Source organism: Vombatus ursinus, unplaced genomic scaffold (assembly GCF_900497805.2).
Source record: "Vombatus ursinus unplaced genomic scaffold, bare-nosed wombat genome assembly UNPS02014818.1, whole genome shotgun sequence".
In the NCBI taxonomy this organism is placed as follows: Eukaryota; Metazoa; Chordata; class Mammalia; order Diprotodontia; family Vombatidae; genus Vombatus; species Vombatus ursinus.
The window spans coordinates 16,838,459-16,858,502 of NW_020954596.1; the positions used below are offsets into that span (position 1 = coordinate 16,838,459).

At 39.2% G+C, this 20,044-nt stretch overlaps 1 protein-coding gene across 1 annotated transcript in view; it reads right to left on the reverse strand.

Annotated features, from left to right (window-relative positions):
• The window catches only part of EVC (EvC ciliary complex subunit 1), a 118,515-nt gene that overhangs the window by 34,537 nt on the left and 63,934 nt on the right, over nucleotides 1-20,044 (reverse strand). Inside the window, exon 12 of the mRNA XM_027836608.1 lies at nucleotides 701-913. Coding sequence (XP_027692409.1) covers nucleotides 701-913 — 213 coding nt within the window. The remainder of the gene's footprint in view (nucleotides 1-700; nucleotides 914-20,044) is intronic.

Sequence of the window (20,044 nt, forward strand, 5' to 3'; positions counted from 1 at the left end):
ATCTATCTATCTATCTATCTATCTATCTATCTATCTATCTATCTATCTATAGTTAGGTCCCAACTAGTGTGAATAATGAATTCTGTAAAATGGTCTCATTTATTTAAATTTGCAAGTTAATTCAAATTTGAAATTATAATTATGTAAAATATGTTCATTGGTTCCAGCTTAATGGAAATATACAGTACAACTTTCAAATAATGTGATTATTTCATGGGATTCATTATTAATACTAACTGAGACCTAGCACGCTCTCTCTCTCTCTCTTTCCATCTCTCCCTTCCCCTCTCTTCTCCCACCTCATAACACCTATATATAACACATACGACGTATACACATACAATATGAATGCATGTACATATGTGTGTATATATACACATATATAGCATGCATACGTATATGTGCATATGTACCTGCATATATGGATTCATGTGCAGGCATACAAATATACATGCATGAACACATGTGAATGCATGTGTATATTGTAAATATATGTACGTAAATGAAATATGTAAAATATAAATATATGTAAACATGTATATATTGTATTATATTATATGTTACATTATATATTATATTGTATTATACTGCATTATATGTTATATATAATATGTTCAAATCCTGTTTTCTATTAATACAATCTTGAGATGTCAAGTTTTCAGAGTGATGTTGATTCGCCTGCTGTGATCAAGTGTAATACCTGTTTTTCTTTGTCAAGTAGTTCTTGAAAAAGTGTCCATTGCTTTTCTCGGAATTGGTCTGACTTCTCCAAGTCAAGGGCTCCACTGTGTTGAACGTCTTGCTTCAAGTGCTCGCATTCTCCCAAGGAAAGGCCAGTCACCCCCAAGAGGGTATGAAGAAATGTTTCTTCCATGAGTTTTTCAAAGGTTTGGATGCTACTGCTATATAGCTCCTAAAAAACAAAAATATAAATGAGCAGAATCGATCCTGCGGGATTACACTTCCTTGGAACAGTAAAAGGGGGCCATGTGGGGTGATAGAGGGTGGAATTGTGGGCATGCCATTTTCTCTCTCTGGTTTCTTATTTTCTTATTTACAAAATGAGAGCTCCCAAGTCCTTGACCCCTCTCTGTAGGAGTGGCCATGCTGCCTGGTTGGAGGATGGATAGAGATCTGGCTTAGACTTCAAGTCCTACTTCTGACACAGATGAGCTAGGTGATCCTAGGTGAGTCACTTAACTTTATAGCATTCAAGGCAACTAAGGCTATAAGTTGCAGAGCAGGCGGGGATCTGCACTGGTAAAGGGTGTTTCCTCATTGGAACTTCCTTGTGCAGTGAAATCACATTTCCCCCTCCCCCCAAAAAACAGAGGTTGAGATGATCTTCAACGCATAGATTCACAAGCTTTGTATGTGTGTGTGTCATGCATCCTTTTGGCAATCTGGGGAAGCTTTTGTACCCCTTCTCAGAATACTTTTAATAGCCAACATTTATAACAGCCAGCGTTTAAATAGTGCTTAACGTTTGAAAAGCACTTTACAAATATCATCTCATTTTATCTCTATCACAACCCTGAGAGACAGGTACTGTTATTATAATCCCCATTTTACAGATGTGGAAAGCAAAGCAGATAGAAGTTAGATTATTTGCCCAGGGTCCTGCAGATAGTACATGTCTAAGTCTGGATTTAAATTCAGGTCTTTCTGATTCTAAGACCAGTGGTGCATCCACTGTTCCACCTAACAGCTATTAATTGTATAAAATAAGATACATTGGATTACAAAGTAAACCAAAAGTTGGCGAAAGCTAGGATACATTTTTCCCATCCAAAATCACAGACTACTCTGAAGTCTATATAGATCAAGTTAAGAACCCCAGTTCTTAATGTGCCTTATTGTACCTTTATGTTTGCTTTATGGCAGCTAGGTGGTGCAGTGGATAGAGTGCTAGGCCTGGAGTCAAAAAGACCTGAATCCAACTATGGCCTGAGACACTTACTAGCTATGTGATCCTGGGCAAGTCATCTGACCCTGTTTGCCTCAGTTTCCTCATCTGTAAAATGGGCCGGAGAAGGAAATTGCAAACCACTCCAATATTTCTGCCAAGAAAACCCCAAATGGGGTCATGTAGAGTTGAACACAACGAAAAATAACCCAACTACATTTGCTTTATATTAACTTGTGCATGTTGTATTCCTCCCTTTTCTGCTCACCCAGTAGAATGTAAGCTCTTTGAAGGCTGTCACTACTTTGTTTTTGTCTTTGTATCTCCAATGCCATGCTTAAAGCCTTGTTTGTAGTAGGCACTGTTTACTGAAATGAATCAAATTCCAGCTCTAATGAACCAAATCCTGATAATGAGACCTGTTTTAATTCCTTCTGTCGGACATACTCAGAGGACCCACCAACACTCTTTATTGACCAGCAAGGCAATGCTAAAGTGATCTGATGTCTTATCCAGTTCACAGTGCCTAGAATCAAGGGCTTGGTGAGATGGTATAATTAGAAGACAAAGGAGACAAGATGAGTGTCTGTCTTGATGCTCACTCCTTCAAAGCCTTCATCTCAAGTAAGAGTCCTTTTGATTGGTGAACTAAAAGTCCTCCTTAATCACAAAATGCTCTCTGGGAAGGGCAGCACACTATATATCACTAATTCCTTTACAACTGAGCTATCAGAACCCATTCATACTAAATGATCAGAATCCATTTACATCTATACTAAACTGTTCATGTTAATTAGAATCACTAATATTTCCTGAGGAATTAATGTATTTTACACACACACACACACACACACACACACATATACAACACACACACACCCCACCCTTATAAGGATGGATCAGATAAGGGAATAACAACATTTGAAATGTATGATGCAGATCACACACCTTCTACCCCCTAATCATTCCCTTTGCACATTTTCTGCTTCTATTTGTTTTTCTCCTTTGATCTGTTTTGGCTCCCAAAAATCAATATCTTGTCTTTCCCAACCAGGAAGAATTGGAAGTCTATGATCCATTGTTTTCCCCAAAGAGTCAGAACTCTTCCAAGTTACTTTTGAAAGGTTTCCAACTCCCTGGTTAAGACCTCACATGTCTCTAATGAATTTATCTTATAATACTGTGCATTAAAATTATTTGTTTATAGCATGTCTTCCTACTAGACCAGGAATTCCACTAAGGTGGTTACTTTAGCTTAATCTGAACTTTGTATCTTTCCTAGTGCTTAGCCCAGTGCTCTGTACCCAGAAGGTGTTTAATAAACGTGTGGGTATGGGATCTTATAGCTGTAATCCTTGCTACTGAGGCTGAGACTAGTGGACCACTTGAATTTGGAAGTTCTGAAATTCAGTGTGCTAAGACAACTAGCTGTCTACACTCTTTAGTACCAAAGTGGTGAGTCCCTGGGAGCAGTGTCTTAGGAGAAGCAAGCCAGGCCAGGTTGAAAATGAAACAAGTCAAAAATCCCTTGCTGACCAGTAGTGGGTTGGCTCCATGAATAGGTGCTGCACTTCCAGCCTGGAATAGATTGGGAGACCCAATCTACCCTCCCCCAATAAAAATGGGTCATGAAGGAAGCAAATATGGCAGGCAGACTGGAGGACTACCTCACCACAGTTAAAGACAGATCCTTTAATGAGGGAATGCAATTACATATTTTACTTATAAAAGAAAACAAAACTTCTATTCAGAGATTTATTACTGTTCGTTAAAATACTCATAAAAGAGCAACATGGTGTTTCCAGAGATACTACCTTTTTTTAGTTTCTTTCAAAATTCCTTTTGTTAAAACAGAGTATATTCTCCATTTGACAAGTGTTCTTAAATTAGTCTATATGCGGGATGACAGACAATTGTAAACGTTTTTCAAAACACTTCAACAACAAACTGTATTTTTTAAAAAGATTCTGAGATAAAATCTAGACTTCATCTGTATGATGGGGATAATTAGACATGCATTACCTCTCATGGGGCTGTTGGGAGGATCAAATGAGATAATGTATGTCAGCCCCAATCATCATCATCATCATCATCATTAATTATGCAAATGGCAGCAGTATTTGGCAGTGGAAAGAGTGTTGGATTTGGAGTCAGAAGAGCTGGGTTTGAACAACAGGGCAGATCACCTTTGCTCTTTCTCCAACTCATCTGTTCTTCACATCTCCCCATCTCCTGTCCCTGACAGGCACCAACACCTTGCATAATTCATCACTGTGTGCCATATTCTGGAAGCCTCAGACCAGGTTTTACCCACATTATACTGTGACTTCTCCACTAGACCTCTCCTCATATTTCACTGTGGCCAAGAGTTAACTGTGAGTCCTCAAAGTCCAGGTGAGCAAAGCAAAATGGCTGGCAGGTTCTATCAAGCTGGGAAGGCTTCAAATGCAGGGTGATGTACTAATTGTCTGAAAACCAAATTAGCTAAACTTGAAGAAGTTCCTTACCAACAGGTTGGCCAACAGGTGATGATTAATTGATTGACTAACTGCTTTTGGCATAGTAACCTAGGAAACCATATACTAAGGTAGTAGTCTTTAATAACAACAATAATAAAAAAAGCTAACATTTATATAGCACTTACAATGTATCAAGCACTATGTTAAGTGCTTTTCAATTATCTTATTTGATCCTCACAGCAACCTTGGGAGGTAGGTGCTATTATTATCCCCATTTTACAGGCAAAACAAAACCAAACAAAGGCTATGGGACTTGCCTGGGGTTACTTGCCCTGTGGACAGGAGGTAACTTGCCCATGTACTAATAAGAATAATGTTTTAGTTACATAAAATAGAATACATAAAATTACAAAAGAAACCAATTACGTTGAAATAATGATGCATTTTTTTTTCCAATTCAAGTTCATGCATCACCTGAAATCAATCTATAGACCCTGGGTTACAAACTCCTATCGCTCAACGTGGCAGTATGGTGCCCTTTCTCTAGAGTGGGTGGTCCTAACACCACAACACCACCGTTCTTTTAAATATTGTAGTATATTCCAAAGGCTGTGTGACAGCTGCCAATTTCTCTGACCCTTGGGAACTTTCCAACTTACCAGCTCAAGAACCATCTCCCTTGAATTGCTTCACATTCCTGTGATAACTCCTGATTGCTGAGATTCTGCTGTTCTATGAAAGACCAGGGTATATTTAATTTGGTGGGTTTTTAAAAAATTTGGAATGAAAATAAGCTTTAAAAAATTGGTTTTTTTTAAAGGAACCATTCCCTTTCCCTAAAAGTCCAGGTTACTCTGTTCTACCATTTGGTCCTTCAGTTAGGCATAACGCATAACAACTTTATTGATGCTGTCAAGCTACTATATACTCAAATGGATTTCTGATCTCATTGATTTGGAAGTTCTCTCCAAGGATGCAAATTACATTCTATCCATGTCCTCCCATAAACTGGCTGCAGGAATCCACCCAATGTGCTGGAGACCTTCTTTGCTTCTTCTTGTCCTTACCACATGAGCAGCCCATCTTTATTACTGTTATCATCATCATCATCATCATCATCATCATCACCACTATCATCACCACCATCATCATCATCACCACCATCATCACCACCACCCCCACCACCATCATCATCATCATCATCATTTTCCTGTACATGATTCCTTGATGCTGTATTTCATTGCTGTTCTTCAGGGTTCCTCATCAGTTATATATTACAGTCCACTCACACTTACCATGTACCTTTCCATTTCCTTCTGTTTGATTCTCATTTGAATTTCTTTGAAGAGACTGTTCTATTTCATGTTTAATACCACATGGCAATACTATTAGAATGTTGGTATTAGTAATATGAGCCTCTGCTTTCATGGGAAGCTTAGAATCATTAAGGAGCTTCACAATTTCCTGAAGGCAATCCTACACATTCTCTTCTTGTTCAACTCTGGGTGCAGCTCATTGCCTACCACTATTTTACTATCCATAAGTTCACTGAATGAGAGATTTTTTAAAATGCTTGAACTCATTTCAGTATCACCTAGTAAGGCTTAACATTCTTGCTTCCTTTTCTACAATATCAGCATCCGTGCAGAATGTAAAGGAGATACCATAGACACAAGCACCAATTTTACATTTTGTTTTGTTTTCTTTTTTAGGCAATTGGGGTTAACTGACTTGCCCAGGGTCACACAGCTACTAAGTGTGTCAAGTGTTTGGTCTGAGGCCGGATTTGAACTCAGGTCCTCCTGACTTCAGGGCCAGTGCTCTATCCACTGTGCCACCTAGCTGCCCCTCAATTTTACGTTTTTATTTGTTTCATGAGTTGCCACAGCCAGAGCCTCCATTACCTAGGGGCTCATCTACTGAGGATAAACCTTAGTAATTCTTAGTAGTGGTTCTTAGCAAGCTTATTTTTATTTTTTTGTAGTCCAGGATGACTCTCAAAAAAGAAGAATAACTGGAGAATGTGGGTTTTACAAAAATAAAAAAAAATAAAAATCAACAACCAAGCAAACAACTGCACAAGTATAAGATAAAGGAAGGGAGAAAGGTAGCAACTTATGTCAAAAAGATATCTGGAGGTTTCAGTGGGTTCCAAGCTAATATACATAAGTCAACAATACAATATGATAGCAAAAAAGCTTATGAGCTATTAGGTTGCCTTAAAAGAGTCATAATGTTTGAGATCAGAAAGGTGATGGTCTCACTACTCTGCCTAAATCAAATCACGTCTGGAGTACTGTGTTCCATTCTAGGGCTCATATTTTAGGAATTGGTAACCTGGAGCACGTCCACGATAGACTGCAAGGATTATGCACAACTCAAGATCATGCCATGTAAGGGTCAGTTGAGGGAAATGGAGATGACTATAGCTTGGAAAAGAGAAGACTTAGGACACGAAAGCTATCTTCAAGTATTTGAAAGGTTGAATTAGCCTTGTTCTGCTTGGTCCCAGGGGTCAGGCCTAGAAGCAATGGGGAGAAGTTAAAAAGAACCAAAATTAGGCTCGATATAAGGAAAAACTTCCTAAAGATTTGAACTATCTCAAAGTGGAATGAGAAGTCTTAGGTGATAGTGAGTTCCTCTCACTAGAGGTCTTCAAGCAAGGGCTAGATTCTTATTCAAGTATGTTTTGGACTTGATGGTCTTTGAGGTACTAACCAGTTCTAAGATTCACTGATTCTGGGTCATTTGGGCTGAAATGATTCTAAACTGTAATTCTTTCTACAGCATTCCTGCCAAAGGGGAAAGAAGACAAAACACGAAAGGGAGTTGGGTGTCTCTGACAGCCACAGCTGTTTGTAAACTTCCCTAAGCAAGGGGACTCTGGGGTTTGGTTGAGCGTGCATGACTCCCTCTGCCCGACAAGCGAGAGCAGACAGTGAGGCTGCCCATCCAGAGGGTTAGTATTTTGGCAAAGTTCCATCCACCCTCTGGAAATGCTGATTTTCTGTCAGGAATCAGGTTGGTATTGATTCTTTTCTCCTTTGAGACTGCTTTTCTACATAGCTACTTTGGGGTACTCGAACAAATGTAATTGAAGAGTTGCCTTCTCTCTTAGGCTTTTATAAAGCAACAAAAATGAAAGCAGCAAATTAAGATGACAGTTAATTTTTAAGTCTATAAATAGATTGAGCGCTGTTATTTCTAATAAAAAATGGTGAAGGGCTTTGACTTTCAATGTGAAATTGTCCAATGGTTCATTCTTTTTACTATCCTCTGATAAGCAAGAAAATGCATTTCTTTCCCTTTTTAATTCTGACATTTTTTTCACTGGGTAAATATTGATTTTCTGCCTTGAAAAGAGCTAAAATTAATTTGTTTTATTGCCTACTCTACTGCTTCAGCATCTTTGAAATGGCCAGGGTAGCTCTGGGGAGATGAAGACTGAGAATGGACTTTTGCCACACCACTCAAAGTGTCTATTAATAGAAATGTAGTGTCTAGAATGAAAGAGTCCCAGTGTCCTCTGCCTGGATAGATCACCTCTGAATGGTGAGCACAGTTCTGGGCATCACATTTTAGGACGATATTGACAACCTGAAGAGCATCCATAGAGGGGTAACTAGGGATGATAAGGGGACTGGAGATCAAACCCTATGAGAATTAGTTTAAGGAGATGGAGATGTTTAACCTGACAAGAGACTAATAGAAAGGACAGAGAAAAAAAAGGGCCTGATAGCACTTCCCCCCAGAGGGGCAGTGACTTGCCCAATGTCATACAGATGGTAAGAGAACCAGGTATTCAGACTTAAAATCAAAATCTAGTATACTCTCCACTAAACTTCCCTGCCATCTCTTTCTCCAGAAGGTAACAGATAGAGAATATTTCATGTCTCCTGTCATTCAAACAGAGCCTATCCTCTGTCAGGGATACGCATGGAGAACTCTCTCAAACTTCTAGGAAGAATTTGACGAGGTAATCTCTGAGGTCACCTCCAGCTCCCAGAGCCTATGATTTTAAGTCCATTCATTATTCAGCAAATCCAACCAGCTACAGAACATTTCTAAACTTCCTCAGAAAGTGGCAGGAAAAATATTACTCCCTAAGCAGAACTGACCTGTTAATTAGGTTGCTCAGAATGACTGTGTGAAAGAACTCTGTCAGCAAATGCTGGTGGTAGAGATATGTTGGTCAAAATTGGTTCACTCCTATCTCAATGTCCATGGAAAGTGCTTAATACAGTTTGGCCTATTCATTAAAATACCAGTGCCCTAGGACTGAGCATCAGGACAGTGATTTCTTGAACCCTCGATCATTTTTCCTTTGCTATTCCAGAGGAGAAGCCTATGGGCCCTGCTTGGATATATTATAAATGCAGGGAGATAGAGGTCTGAAACAGAAGCAGTGTGATGTTGCGTAAAGAGTGCTGGACTGAGAGGCAGAGCATTCAGTCTTAAATTCTGCCTCTGCTAATTACCAGCCATGTGGTCCAATGACATCCATTCTCTGGGCCTCATCTATAAATGATGGGATCAGATGTAGCAATAATAATAATAATAATAATAATAATAATAATAATAATAATAATAGCTAACATACTAGGTATTACATTATATATTACATTCTATTCTATCATCCTATCTTATACTAAGTTATGTTATATTATATTGTATGTGGTATTATATTATATTGTGTTATATAGTATTACATTTTATATTATTCTATTATATAATACTTTAAGATTTACAAGAAGTTTTATAAATACCTTATTTTATCCTTACAACAGTATTGGGAGGTAGGGGTTATTATTATCTTCATTCTATAGATGAGAAACTGAGGCAGATAAAGTTTAAGTGATTTGTCCAGGGTCACAGAGCTTGTGAGTGTCTGAGTCAGGATTTAAACTCAGGTCTTCCAAAATCCAGGTCCATTCCTCTACCCATTGTGCCAAGTAGATGATGATTAAATTCTGCAGCAACTCAAAATCCTATAACAGCTGAAAAAGGGATTCATTAACCAGTCCAAAATTATTTGCTGAGGAGTCTAGGTGTTGGGCTCTAAGCTTGGGGAATTGAGGTATAAAAAAAGGAAGGAGACATGTTCTCACAGAACTGTAAAGAGTACTGGACTCACATGTACTCACAGAAACAACAGATACTTATATAGTCATAATATTCACAGTCACAGTGTCATTGATACAGCTGGCCTTGAAGCCAGGATGACACAGGTTCAAACCCTCTCTCTGACAGACACCAGCTCTGTGACCCCAGGCAAGTACCTCTCGGTGAAAGAAACTCTCTAATATTATAAATTGCCAAGAAGTTGCCAGCCTGCATTGGTGGAGGCAGTTTCTCCACCTGGGAGTTCCCTATACCAATGAAATGACAAGTTTAGCTCCCATTCTAATTAATAATAATACTAGTTATCATTTCTTTAGACCTTTAAGATTTAAGGTAACATCTATAAATTGTATCTCATTTGATCCATAAGGTAGATGCTATTATTAATTAAAATATTATGCAGATGGGAGAACTCATTGAGAGTGTTTAAGTGAATGGCCCAGAATCACACAATTAGTAAATGTCCGAGGTGCGATTCAGACTTCGGCATTCCTGGCTCCACATCTGGTTCTCTCTCTGCTTTGCTGATATAAAGTACTTTAATGTATGTCAAGTGTTTTACAAACATTATCTCAGTATGCATGTGAGGAAACTGAGTGTTAAGTAACATGTCCAGTTGCACAGAAAGTCCACGTCTGAGGTAAGATTCAAACCTAAGTCTTTCTGACTCCTAGTCCAGTATTCTATACACTATTCCAAATCGTCTCTATGTCATAGGAGAGATAAAGTGTACATGGAGGCATTCAAAGATAACCATACCAGGTAGGATGTACTAAGCCCCAAATAAGTGGGGCAGTCAGTAAGTGCTATAGAAAGCTACAGAAAGGAAAAAAATATCAGTGCAGGTCGTGAGGTCAAGAAAGGCATCATAGAGAAGGAAGCACTGGGAATGGGACTTGAGAAAGGTGAAGGTTGGCAGACAGAGAAAAGGAAAAAAGACACTCAAGGTAGGGAGGCCTGCATAAACACAAGCAAACAAAAGTGTTTTCAAGGGGAAGTGAGCTGATAAATGAGTCTGCCTGGGGAGCAGCAGGGTTGACTTAGTAAAGTAATGACAGATAAGGTTGGAAAGGTTATATAGCCCATTGAAGGAATTGGGCAAGAAGGCATTAATTTCTTTAAGTAAAATTATGCTTTTTGCTTAGTAACCTGGAAATGTTAGGTTACTCATTAGTTTCCTATGCTTTTCATAAGAGAAAAATGAAATTTCCTTCTATGAACACCAGGTCCTGATTTCCCTACAGAGAAAGGGGTCAATTAATCATTTTTACATCATAGAATGCTGGTATTAGAAGGTAACCTAGAGGTGAAGTAACCCAACCCCCTTGTTTTACAGAGGAGAAAACTGAGAATGAAGAAGGGAAATAATTTGCCCAAGGTTACACTGCTAATAAAATGTCAGAGTGGGCACATAAAACCTCAGACTTCTTACTTCAAGCCTTATGCTTTGGGGAAGATCATTAACTCTTTCATGACATAAATTAATATCTAAAACAGTTTTGTTTCTGAAAAAGTCACAGAAAATAAAAGAGTCAAATGATTGGTGGACTGAAATCCATTAAATGAGGAAACGGGCGTTAAATTAGGAACAACTTAGGTTCTGGTTCCAGTTCTAGAAGCAGTTACATGGTGCAATACATGGGGGGGGGGCTGGAGTCAGGAAGACTTAAATTCAAATCCAGTCTCAGATACTTATTAGCTGTGTGATCCTGGGCAAGTCACTTAACCTCTATATGCCTCAGTTTCCTCAACTGTAAAATTGAGATAATAACAGCACCTACCTCACAGAGTTGATCTGAGGTTGTATAAAATGAGGTATCATATGTATAACGCTTAGCACAGTGCCTGGCACATAGTAGGCATTTAATAAATGCTTATTCCCTTCCCTTCTGTAACAGTTAGTTGTGTGACATTAGGTAAATCATTCCCCTTTATGCCTCAATTCATTCATCTTTTCAATAGAGATGATGTCTGTTTTGTCTACCTCAGAGGGATGTTGTGAGGACCAAATTAAAGTGAATTTTTGTAGCTGTTGAGTTGTTTTTTTTCAGTCATGTCCATCTCTCCATAACCTCTCTTGGAATTTTCTTGGCAAAGATACTGGAGTAGTTTACTATTTCCTTCTCTAGCTCATTTTACAGATGAGGAAACTAAGGCAAAGAGGGTTAAGTGACTTGCCCAGGGTTACACAGCTAGTAAGTGCCTGAGGTTAGATTTGAATTCAGGTCTTCCTGACTCCAGGCTAGTACTCTATCCACTGTGCCACCTAGTTGCCCCAAAGTGATTTGGTCAATATTGATTAAAACTTGACAGACTTCAAGGAACTTATAGTCTAGCAGGGATGAGAAGGCACTGTATCAAGGACTGTAACGCTCCAAAGAAATGCATAGGAGAGGTTCCAACCAAGAAGGGTGAGGTGAACATCCAGCTTGAAGACATCAGGAAAGGTTTCATGGAGTTGGTGGCATCTGATAATGGTAATGGAGGAAGGAAAGCATTTCACTAGATGAAAATAAGGGGTGTTAAAGGGCTTTCAAGTGTAAGTAGGGTACAATGGAAAGAGCACTGGAGTTAGACTGAAAAGACATTCTGGTTCTGATACTTATGGTGTGGCACTGTGTGAATCTCTTGATAAACCCTGATTTCCTCATCTATAAAATGAGGACAATAATACAAGGTTGTGGTGGGCAAAGTGCTTCATAAAGCTTAAAATCCTAGAGAAAAGGCATGATTATTATCCTAACTACCATTAGTCCTCGAAGACCAAGAGGATATAAAGGAAGATATAAAGCAATCATTAGCATGTAACAAAATCAGGAAACCACATTTTCTCCCCCTTTTGAAGCCAACTAAAGAATTGAAAAGGAGACATGCCCATTAATTATGAATGGCTGAACAAGTTATGGTATATGAATGTTATGGAATATGATTTCAATGTTAAAGATGGTGGTGATGGTTTCAGTAAAGTCAGAAGACTGCTGTAGTGAAGTGAGGAAAAAAAGTGAGAACAACCAATACAATAACTTCAAGACTGTAAAGACAAACAATTTTGAATGACTTAAGTACTCTTATGCAATGACAAAGCATAATTCCAAAAGACTTAGGATGAAACATGCTACTTCCCTCTTGACAAAGAGGTGATGGGCTCTAGAGAAAGACTGAGACACATATTTTTTGGCCATGGCCAATGTGGAAATTTATTTTGCTTGATCATGAATATTTTTTACAAGTACTTTGTTTTTCTTTCTTTTTCAAATGGGTAGGATGAGTAGGAGGGGGAGAAGGTAGATTTTCACCGATTTAAAAAAATCCTAAAAATAAATAAATTTTATGTTAAAAATGTATGGTTTGAGAACCTAGACTAGTTGAATAGAGGCATGGACTGGGCTGCTAAGGGGGAGGGACATCTAGTTTAATCTTGGAATAAACAAGTTAGCTTGAACAAATTACCAATGTTCAATTAACAGAACTTAATGACTGACAAAATACTGGAGATAAGGGAAAGTAGGAGTCAACCATGACTGAAGTTTTAAACCTCCCTTAGTAACAATAATATAAACTGGATAATATATTTTGAAATTGAAGACTTAGGAAATAGCTATGGCACATTTAAAAGAATAATTGATTTGAAATCAGAGGAATAGAGTTTGAATCCTGGCTCTTCTACTTATCATTTGCCTGCTCTTGGACGAATCACTTACACTCTGTGGGACTCAGTGTCCTCAATTATAAAATGGACTAGATGATCTCTAAAGCCTCCTCCGGCTTTAAAACCTATGACACAATTTGAGCATCATTCAATGGTCAGAAGTATTTCAAAGGTAAAATAGTTGGGCTTTGGTGACTCATTTAATATAGAAGGGCAAGGGAGGAAAGACAAACATGATTCAGAGCTTTTGAGGCAAATGGGGTGATTGGGAGGATGGTGGTTCCATTAACAGAAACACAGGAATAGATTTGGGAAAAGAAGGCTTGGGTTACTACATTCCTCAGAAAATGTCTGTAATGATTTCTATCTGGAGGACTGATTGTTTGCCATCTTAGTGTGCCCAATATACTTTTCCAGTTATAAAGCATATCAAGGTAGTCCCTGATACTATTAATGACCTACTGTGAAATGCCCAAGTCAGATGTTCTCACAATTTGACATTAGAACATTCTCTCCCATCAGTAGGTGAGCACAGATCAGCTCTGGCATCGTAGACCCTGAAACTGAACAACAAATTTCTCTGAATTCTGGGGAGCTTCTGTTGACCTTTAAGGAAATTTCAACACTTCCCTTGACAAGCTATTAAGTACGGGATGACCTTTTCAATATCCATGATGCTTCTCTGCTCCATTTCCATTTTGCTAAACTTGTATGGAAAACTAGCTGAGTATTATTAGGATTTCTCAGTACTGACCTGCAAATTCAGGCCCATGTGCCTGCTGCATTTAGAATGTTTCAAACAAATCTTAGAAAACGTCACAGGACTGCCGTCTTTAGTAAATCTCTATGATCTTTCTTGATTGATATAATGGAATGAGCACTGACCTAAGACTTTGGAAATCTTAGGAATGAGTAATCCCTCCCTGTCCTTGACTTGTATAGCTGGGTTTTTGACATCTCCCCTGTCCTTATCACCCTCTACTGTCTATTAGAGTTATTCATGCACATGTTTTATCCCCTCTACTAAAGTAAAAAGTCCACAAGTGAAGGAATCTGTCAGTCGATAAGTATCTACTAGGAATGAGCCATATGTTAGACGCTGTGCTAGGCTCTGGTGATACAAGTATAAAAGTTTGTGACCTTAAGGAATCACATCATTCTTATTTGTACCCCCCCCCCCCACTGCCTAGCACAGTGCCTGGCACATATTAGGTGTTCAACAATGTTGGGTGCTTCGAATTAAACTGACAGCTAGTACCACCATAATTTCTAACAATATAAACTTAACATACTTCAAGTCAATCTGCATATTTGAGATAATGTCTTGGTTCTGATTATATTATTTACAGTAATTTTTTTAGGGAGATGTCATTAAGAAAATATCTTTCGTTAGAAGCATTGAATTTTTCCAGGGTAATTTGACCCATATGTTTTAGTTCAGTCCTCTTATCTTCCACTGGTAAACATTAATGCCATATTTTTTTCACATGCTGTATAGAATCATACTAGGGGCCGTGATAGTGGTGGGATGGTCTTGGGAGAAGTATGGCCACATATCACCTGTAGTATAGGGACCAGGAACACAATTCAGAAGGCATTGCCCACAGTGACTCTCCAGGTATAGTGAGCAAGCCTTAAAGAAAATCCAAGTGGTTCACAGTCTGATCTGGGGTAAAACTAATGTTTAAACTACTCAGGTGAATGTATATTTTCCTCAGGATGCCTACTTCCTCTATCAGTCCACAGTGCAAACCTTCCACATCTTAGCCTTGCAAGAACCTTGACTTAGAGCTTAAAATAACCCTCGAGATTATTTGGTCCAACCCCATCATTTTCAAATGAGAATACTAAGGCTCAGAGAGATGAAGTGACTTGTCTATAGTCACGCATGAGGTTATTGGCAGAACCAGGAATGGAAATGAAGTCCTCTTACTAAAATCCCAAAGCACTCTTCAGGACATTATGGGACTTCAACTGCAACTCTTGCCCATATGTTGTAATCACTCCTTCAAGAAGGATTTATCTGTTCTGCTAGGGGCCATCTCCGGTCATCCTGACCTATATCTTGCCACTGGACCCACATGGCTCCAGAGGAAAAAGTAAAGCTGGTGACTTTGCACAGCCCTCCCTCACTGAAATTCAATTTATTTGCAAGTCACAGCATCATCTCCCTGATGTCATGGTCCTCTTCGAGAATGAAGGACAAACAATAACAACAATATGTCCTGCTAGCGACCTTCCCCTGTTTTTTTTGGGGGGGGTGGTTATTGAATGTTTAATATTTCGGTTCTCCAAAAGCTAATTTATGATTCGGCTGACTTGGGTGTTTCTCTCACTGAGGCAGATAAAAGTTTCTGTCCAGGCCTTCACAAGCTGTTGTGGATGAAATAGTCCTTTGCTGATGGCTGTGCCTCTGATGATAAAGAATGTTTACTGCATCACATTTAGACTGCTCTACCAAAAGCCAGGCAGGGACCTAATGTGATGCCCACTTTATAATCAAGCTCTGGTCACTAAACTGAATCCTCAACACAGAGATTAGTCATCCTACGCTCACATCATCTTCTATTTCCTCAGTATAATTTTTATCCAAGTTTCCAAATGTAAGCCAGGTAGCTTCCTTCTCCCTATTTGACTCCAGTCTCAGCTCAATGTTCATTTTCAATGTCAAAGATATAGACAGTGATAGATTGGAACTCAAGAGGTAACTTTGCACAAGCTGAACCAAGATCCTCTTTGGAAAGTTTATGCAAGGACACGGACAAGCACGGCACAGGACAAGCAAGCCTGGGTGAGTTATAACCTGCTCCTGAGGATGGAGAGCCCTCACTAATAACATCCCAGATACTTCAAAGTTTGGAAGTAGAATCTGTTGTCTCAGGGCCGTTGGTTCACCAAAGACAATGACTCCAAACTTATTTTGAAAGCATCCTTTCGACTTTAATAATAGCCATCAAAAACCTTAACAGGATTGCAGTCAAAATGACTCTTTGTGCAGGAAGGATATAGCTCACAAATGACCGCGGTAGTGTTTTATGGTCAAAATACCTACTATAAAACGATGAAGTTACCATTTAGAAAATGTTCCTTTTTATAACAATAGATAGAATTTATATAGCACTTTAAGGTTGGTAAACTGCTTACCAAATATTATTTCATTTTGTGTCTATTACAACCTTGGGAGCAGATACTATTTATCAATTCTCTTTTAACAGATGAGGATCTGAGGTAGACAAAGGTTAGGCGACTTGCCCAGAGCCACGCAGCAAGTAAGTTTCCGAGGCAAAATTTGAACTCAAGTCTTCAGGTTAAGCACTCTAACCACTGTACCACCTAGGTGTCTTTTGCTGTAGGCCAAAGAATTCTGAGAGTATGGATGATATAGTAGTAGGAGTACATTATTGATAGTTGGGAGACCTGGGTATATGTCCTGACTCTAACCCTTCCTAGCGGTATGGTCTTAGATAGGTCATTTCATTTCTTCATCTGTAGATGAAGACAGAGATCACAATATGAGGACTTCCCATCTTGCAGGGTTACATTCTATAAACTGGCACAGTATACCAGACACAAGGGAGCTGCCATTATCCTATGATGCAGCCTTGTTTTAAAAATGCCAGCTTCCGTGATTGGGGGAATGGGTAAAGGGACACATTTGTACAAGATGGATTTTTGTAGTGCACCACCCTGTGTTTCCTATGATTCGTACTATAGACGAGGCAGCTTGGTGTCGCAGAAAGAGCTCGGACCCTGGGATCAGAAGATCCCATGTCTGTGCCTTAGCTCTGGCTAATACACTGTTTGACTATGGCAGGTACCTGAGCCTCATTTCCTACTGAAGAAATTACTAATATTTGCCTCATAAGGTGAGTGTGAAGATCAAATGAAACACTATGAGTAAAGTATTTTGTAATCATGATGTAGCCTCTAACTGTAATCTGTTGGGGGTGCCGGCGGTGGTGCTTTTACTGACACAGTAGGTGACATGGACACAGCCACGTCACGGACCTTTATGCCATCTAGAAGGCAAGGCAGTCCAAGGCAGCAGAGCTGGAACAGGACCAGAAGGCTGATGACCTGTATCTAGTCCTGGCTCACTATGACTTGGGGCAAGTCACTTCTTCTCCCTGGCCCTCAGTTTCCTTGTCCACAAAATAGGGAAGGGACAGATAGATCTTCCCTGTACTGAAAGATAGCAGCTTCTCCTCTTCCCCACTCCACATGGGGGGACAGTTTGCTGAGTTGTTCAGGTCAAAAATTTCATCACTTGGTCGCCAAGTCTCTGGTACTGGACCTTTGTGCATGAGCTAAGACTGGTCCTCAGATGACATCGACAGGGTCCATTATCAGGGCTGTCACCAAATCCTTTTCCATTATAGATAAGGACCTGCCAGAGAATATCTTGTCACGGCCTAACCCTGAACAACTCTGGGTTGCCTCATGGGGTTCATCTCCCTCCCTTGTAGAGAAAGCCCAGGACCTGGCTCGCAAGAGACTTGGGCATAATGGTGCTCCTCAGGCCAGTCCCTTATTCCATCATAGAGGGGATCTACCTCTTTGGAAACCCAATATGGCCACTGTACGTACAGGTGCTGCATTCCCTACCTACTCATCAGCCATAACTATTGAAGACCCAGAAAAGAAAGTACTACCCACGTCCTTGGGTAGTGACACTGTGAAATGTCCAAAATCATAATCACTTTATCAATAGAGATGATATTAAAGAAGTTGAATGACCAACCACTTTGCTATTACATAGGACCCAAGGACCACTGGGCCTTTCAATCTACCTTGCAACTGACTCATTTTACACATGTTATCTCCTCTACTGAAATGTGGGCACCTTGAGAACAGGGACTGACTCTTTTCTATCCATATCCTTAGACCTTAGCACAGTGTTTGCATACAGCAAGAGCTTCAAAAATGGTTTTCATTCATAGCTCTATTATATCTTTTATGACTCAAAATAGATGAAAGGTGGGTAGTCAGCATCCCCTTTCAAAAGAGTTAAGTAAAGCTGATGATTTCCACAATCTGGCATGCAGAAGAAACAAATTTTGAGTTCCCTAAGGGCTTCCAATGAAATGACAAAACGGGTCCAAACAAACATGTCAAGTCTAATTTGAGTAGACAAGTTGACTCATGCTTTTGTACACGCTTCCCACAAGACACCTACGTAGATGTACAAACATGCAAGTACACCTTGTTTCTTCTTTTCACATCAACACCTTGCTCTTATAAAGTGTATTTCCAAATACCTTCTTCCTATATATAGATGGACGTAATCCATCACTCACTCACATGTGGTACTTTCTGTATTCCTCTTTTTATGTTAAAATATGCATTTTATATGAAAACAAAGTTTCAGAGAGGCAGTTTGGTGCATTGGAAAGAAGAGAGGACTTGGAATAAGAAGTCTAAGAACAGAGTCTTGAATATCTCAGTCCCTAGGTAAATGCCCATTTCCCTTAATGGTACCACCTCAGTTACCTCCTTTATAAAATTGGTATGATAACCATTGCCTTGTTTACCTCACTGATGATTTACAGTTTCATACACATGAATGTCAATCAGCATTACTACTTTCATAACTTATGGTGCTATGGAGGGGATTCTGGGTTCTTGATGTCTATGTCTATGAAATGCAAGCTCTGGAAGGTCCTACCAAGCTGGCAGAGCTAGAAAGGTTCAAGGACTAAATGCCTATTTCTAAAGGATTAGCCTTACCTGCTTTGTAAAAACTCATCACCAGAGAGTTGGTCAGTGGGTAATGATTTCTTTGTTCACCACAGTTCTTCATAAAGATGGTGTATAGAGAAAATGTGAAATGTAGCAGAGGAAGGCATACTTACTCTGTGATGAATCATAGATCTTGGGAAATAATAAAGAGAAGCTGGGTGGTGCAGGGGATAGAGCACCAGCCCTGGAGTCAGAAGGATCTGAGTTTAAATCCAGCCTCAGACACTTACTAGCTGTGAGACCTTGGAGCTAAGTCTTGATAGGAGCTAAGTGTTCCAAGATAATTTTTTAAGGAAAAAAAATATACTAAGCATAGGAATAACCTGGGCAAAGGCTGTGTATAGGAAACAATAAACAGGCTAGTTTATCTGGAATGTAGTAAGGATGTACTGCAGCCAGGTCAAACAGGCTCAGGAAGACAGTAATTAAATTTTCAGTTTGAGGATTTACGCCTGGGAAATCAGCAAATGCCACAAATCAGGGCTTGATATATTGGTTTCTTGATTTCCAGACTTAAGTAAAGTGATAGAGAAAAATGTTAATAATGTGGATTAAAATTAGATGTATATCATATGTATATTTTTTTTTCCTGGAGTGCTGGTTATTGAAAACTTAACAGCATACGCCAGGACATAGACTATGTAAGGAGAAGTAATGTGAAATCAGTTTGGGAAGGTATTTTATAACAAGACTGGTTGGAACCAGATATAGAATATAAGACACTCAAGAGATCTTCAGTCTGGCCTGGAGTCATGGAAACCTGTATGATTCATTACTGACCTCACTGGGCATTCCAAGGAAAAAAAAGTTTCCGCTTTTTATGAGTAGAGCTGAGACTTAAGAGCCTAACAACATGAAAGAAAGTATAAGAAACACTGACATTTTCACGTCTCTGGGTGCCATTGATGTACTCATCATTAGAATCATCAGCATCTCCCATTTCTATTACATGTTATGCTTCCATACCCATTCACTTTTTCTATTATCTGGCTAGAGTTAGTGATTACTCTGTTCTTTTGGTATTTCCTTTAAAAAAAAACTTTACATTAAAAAGCATTCTCCTCATTGCAACCCTAGGAGGCATGGAACAGAAGCATTACTAATCTATGAGTATGATGATGCTGAGGTTCAGAGAGGTTATGTGACTTTCCCGTGAGGCCACACAGCTAA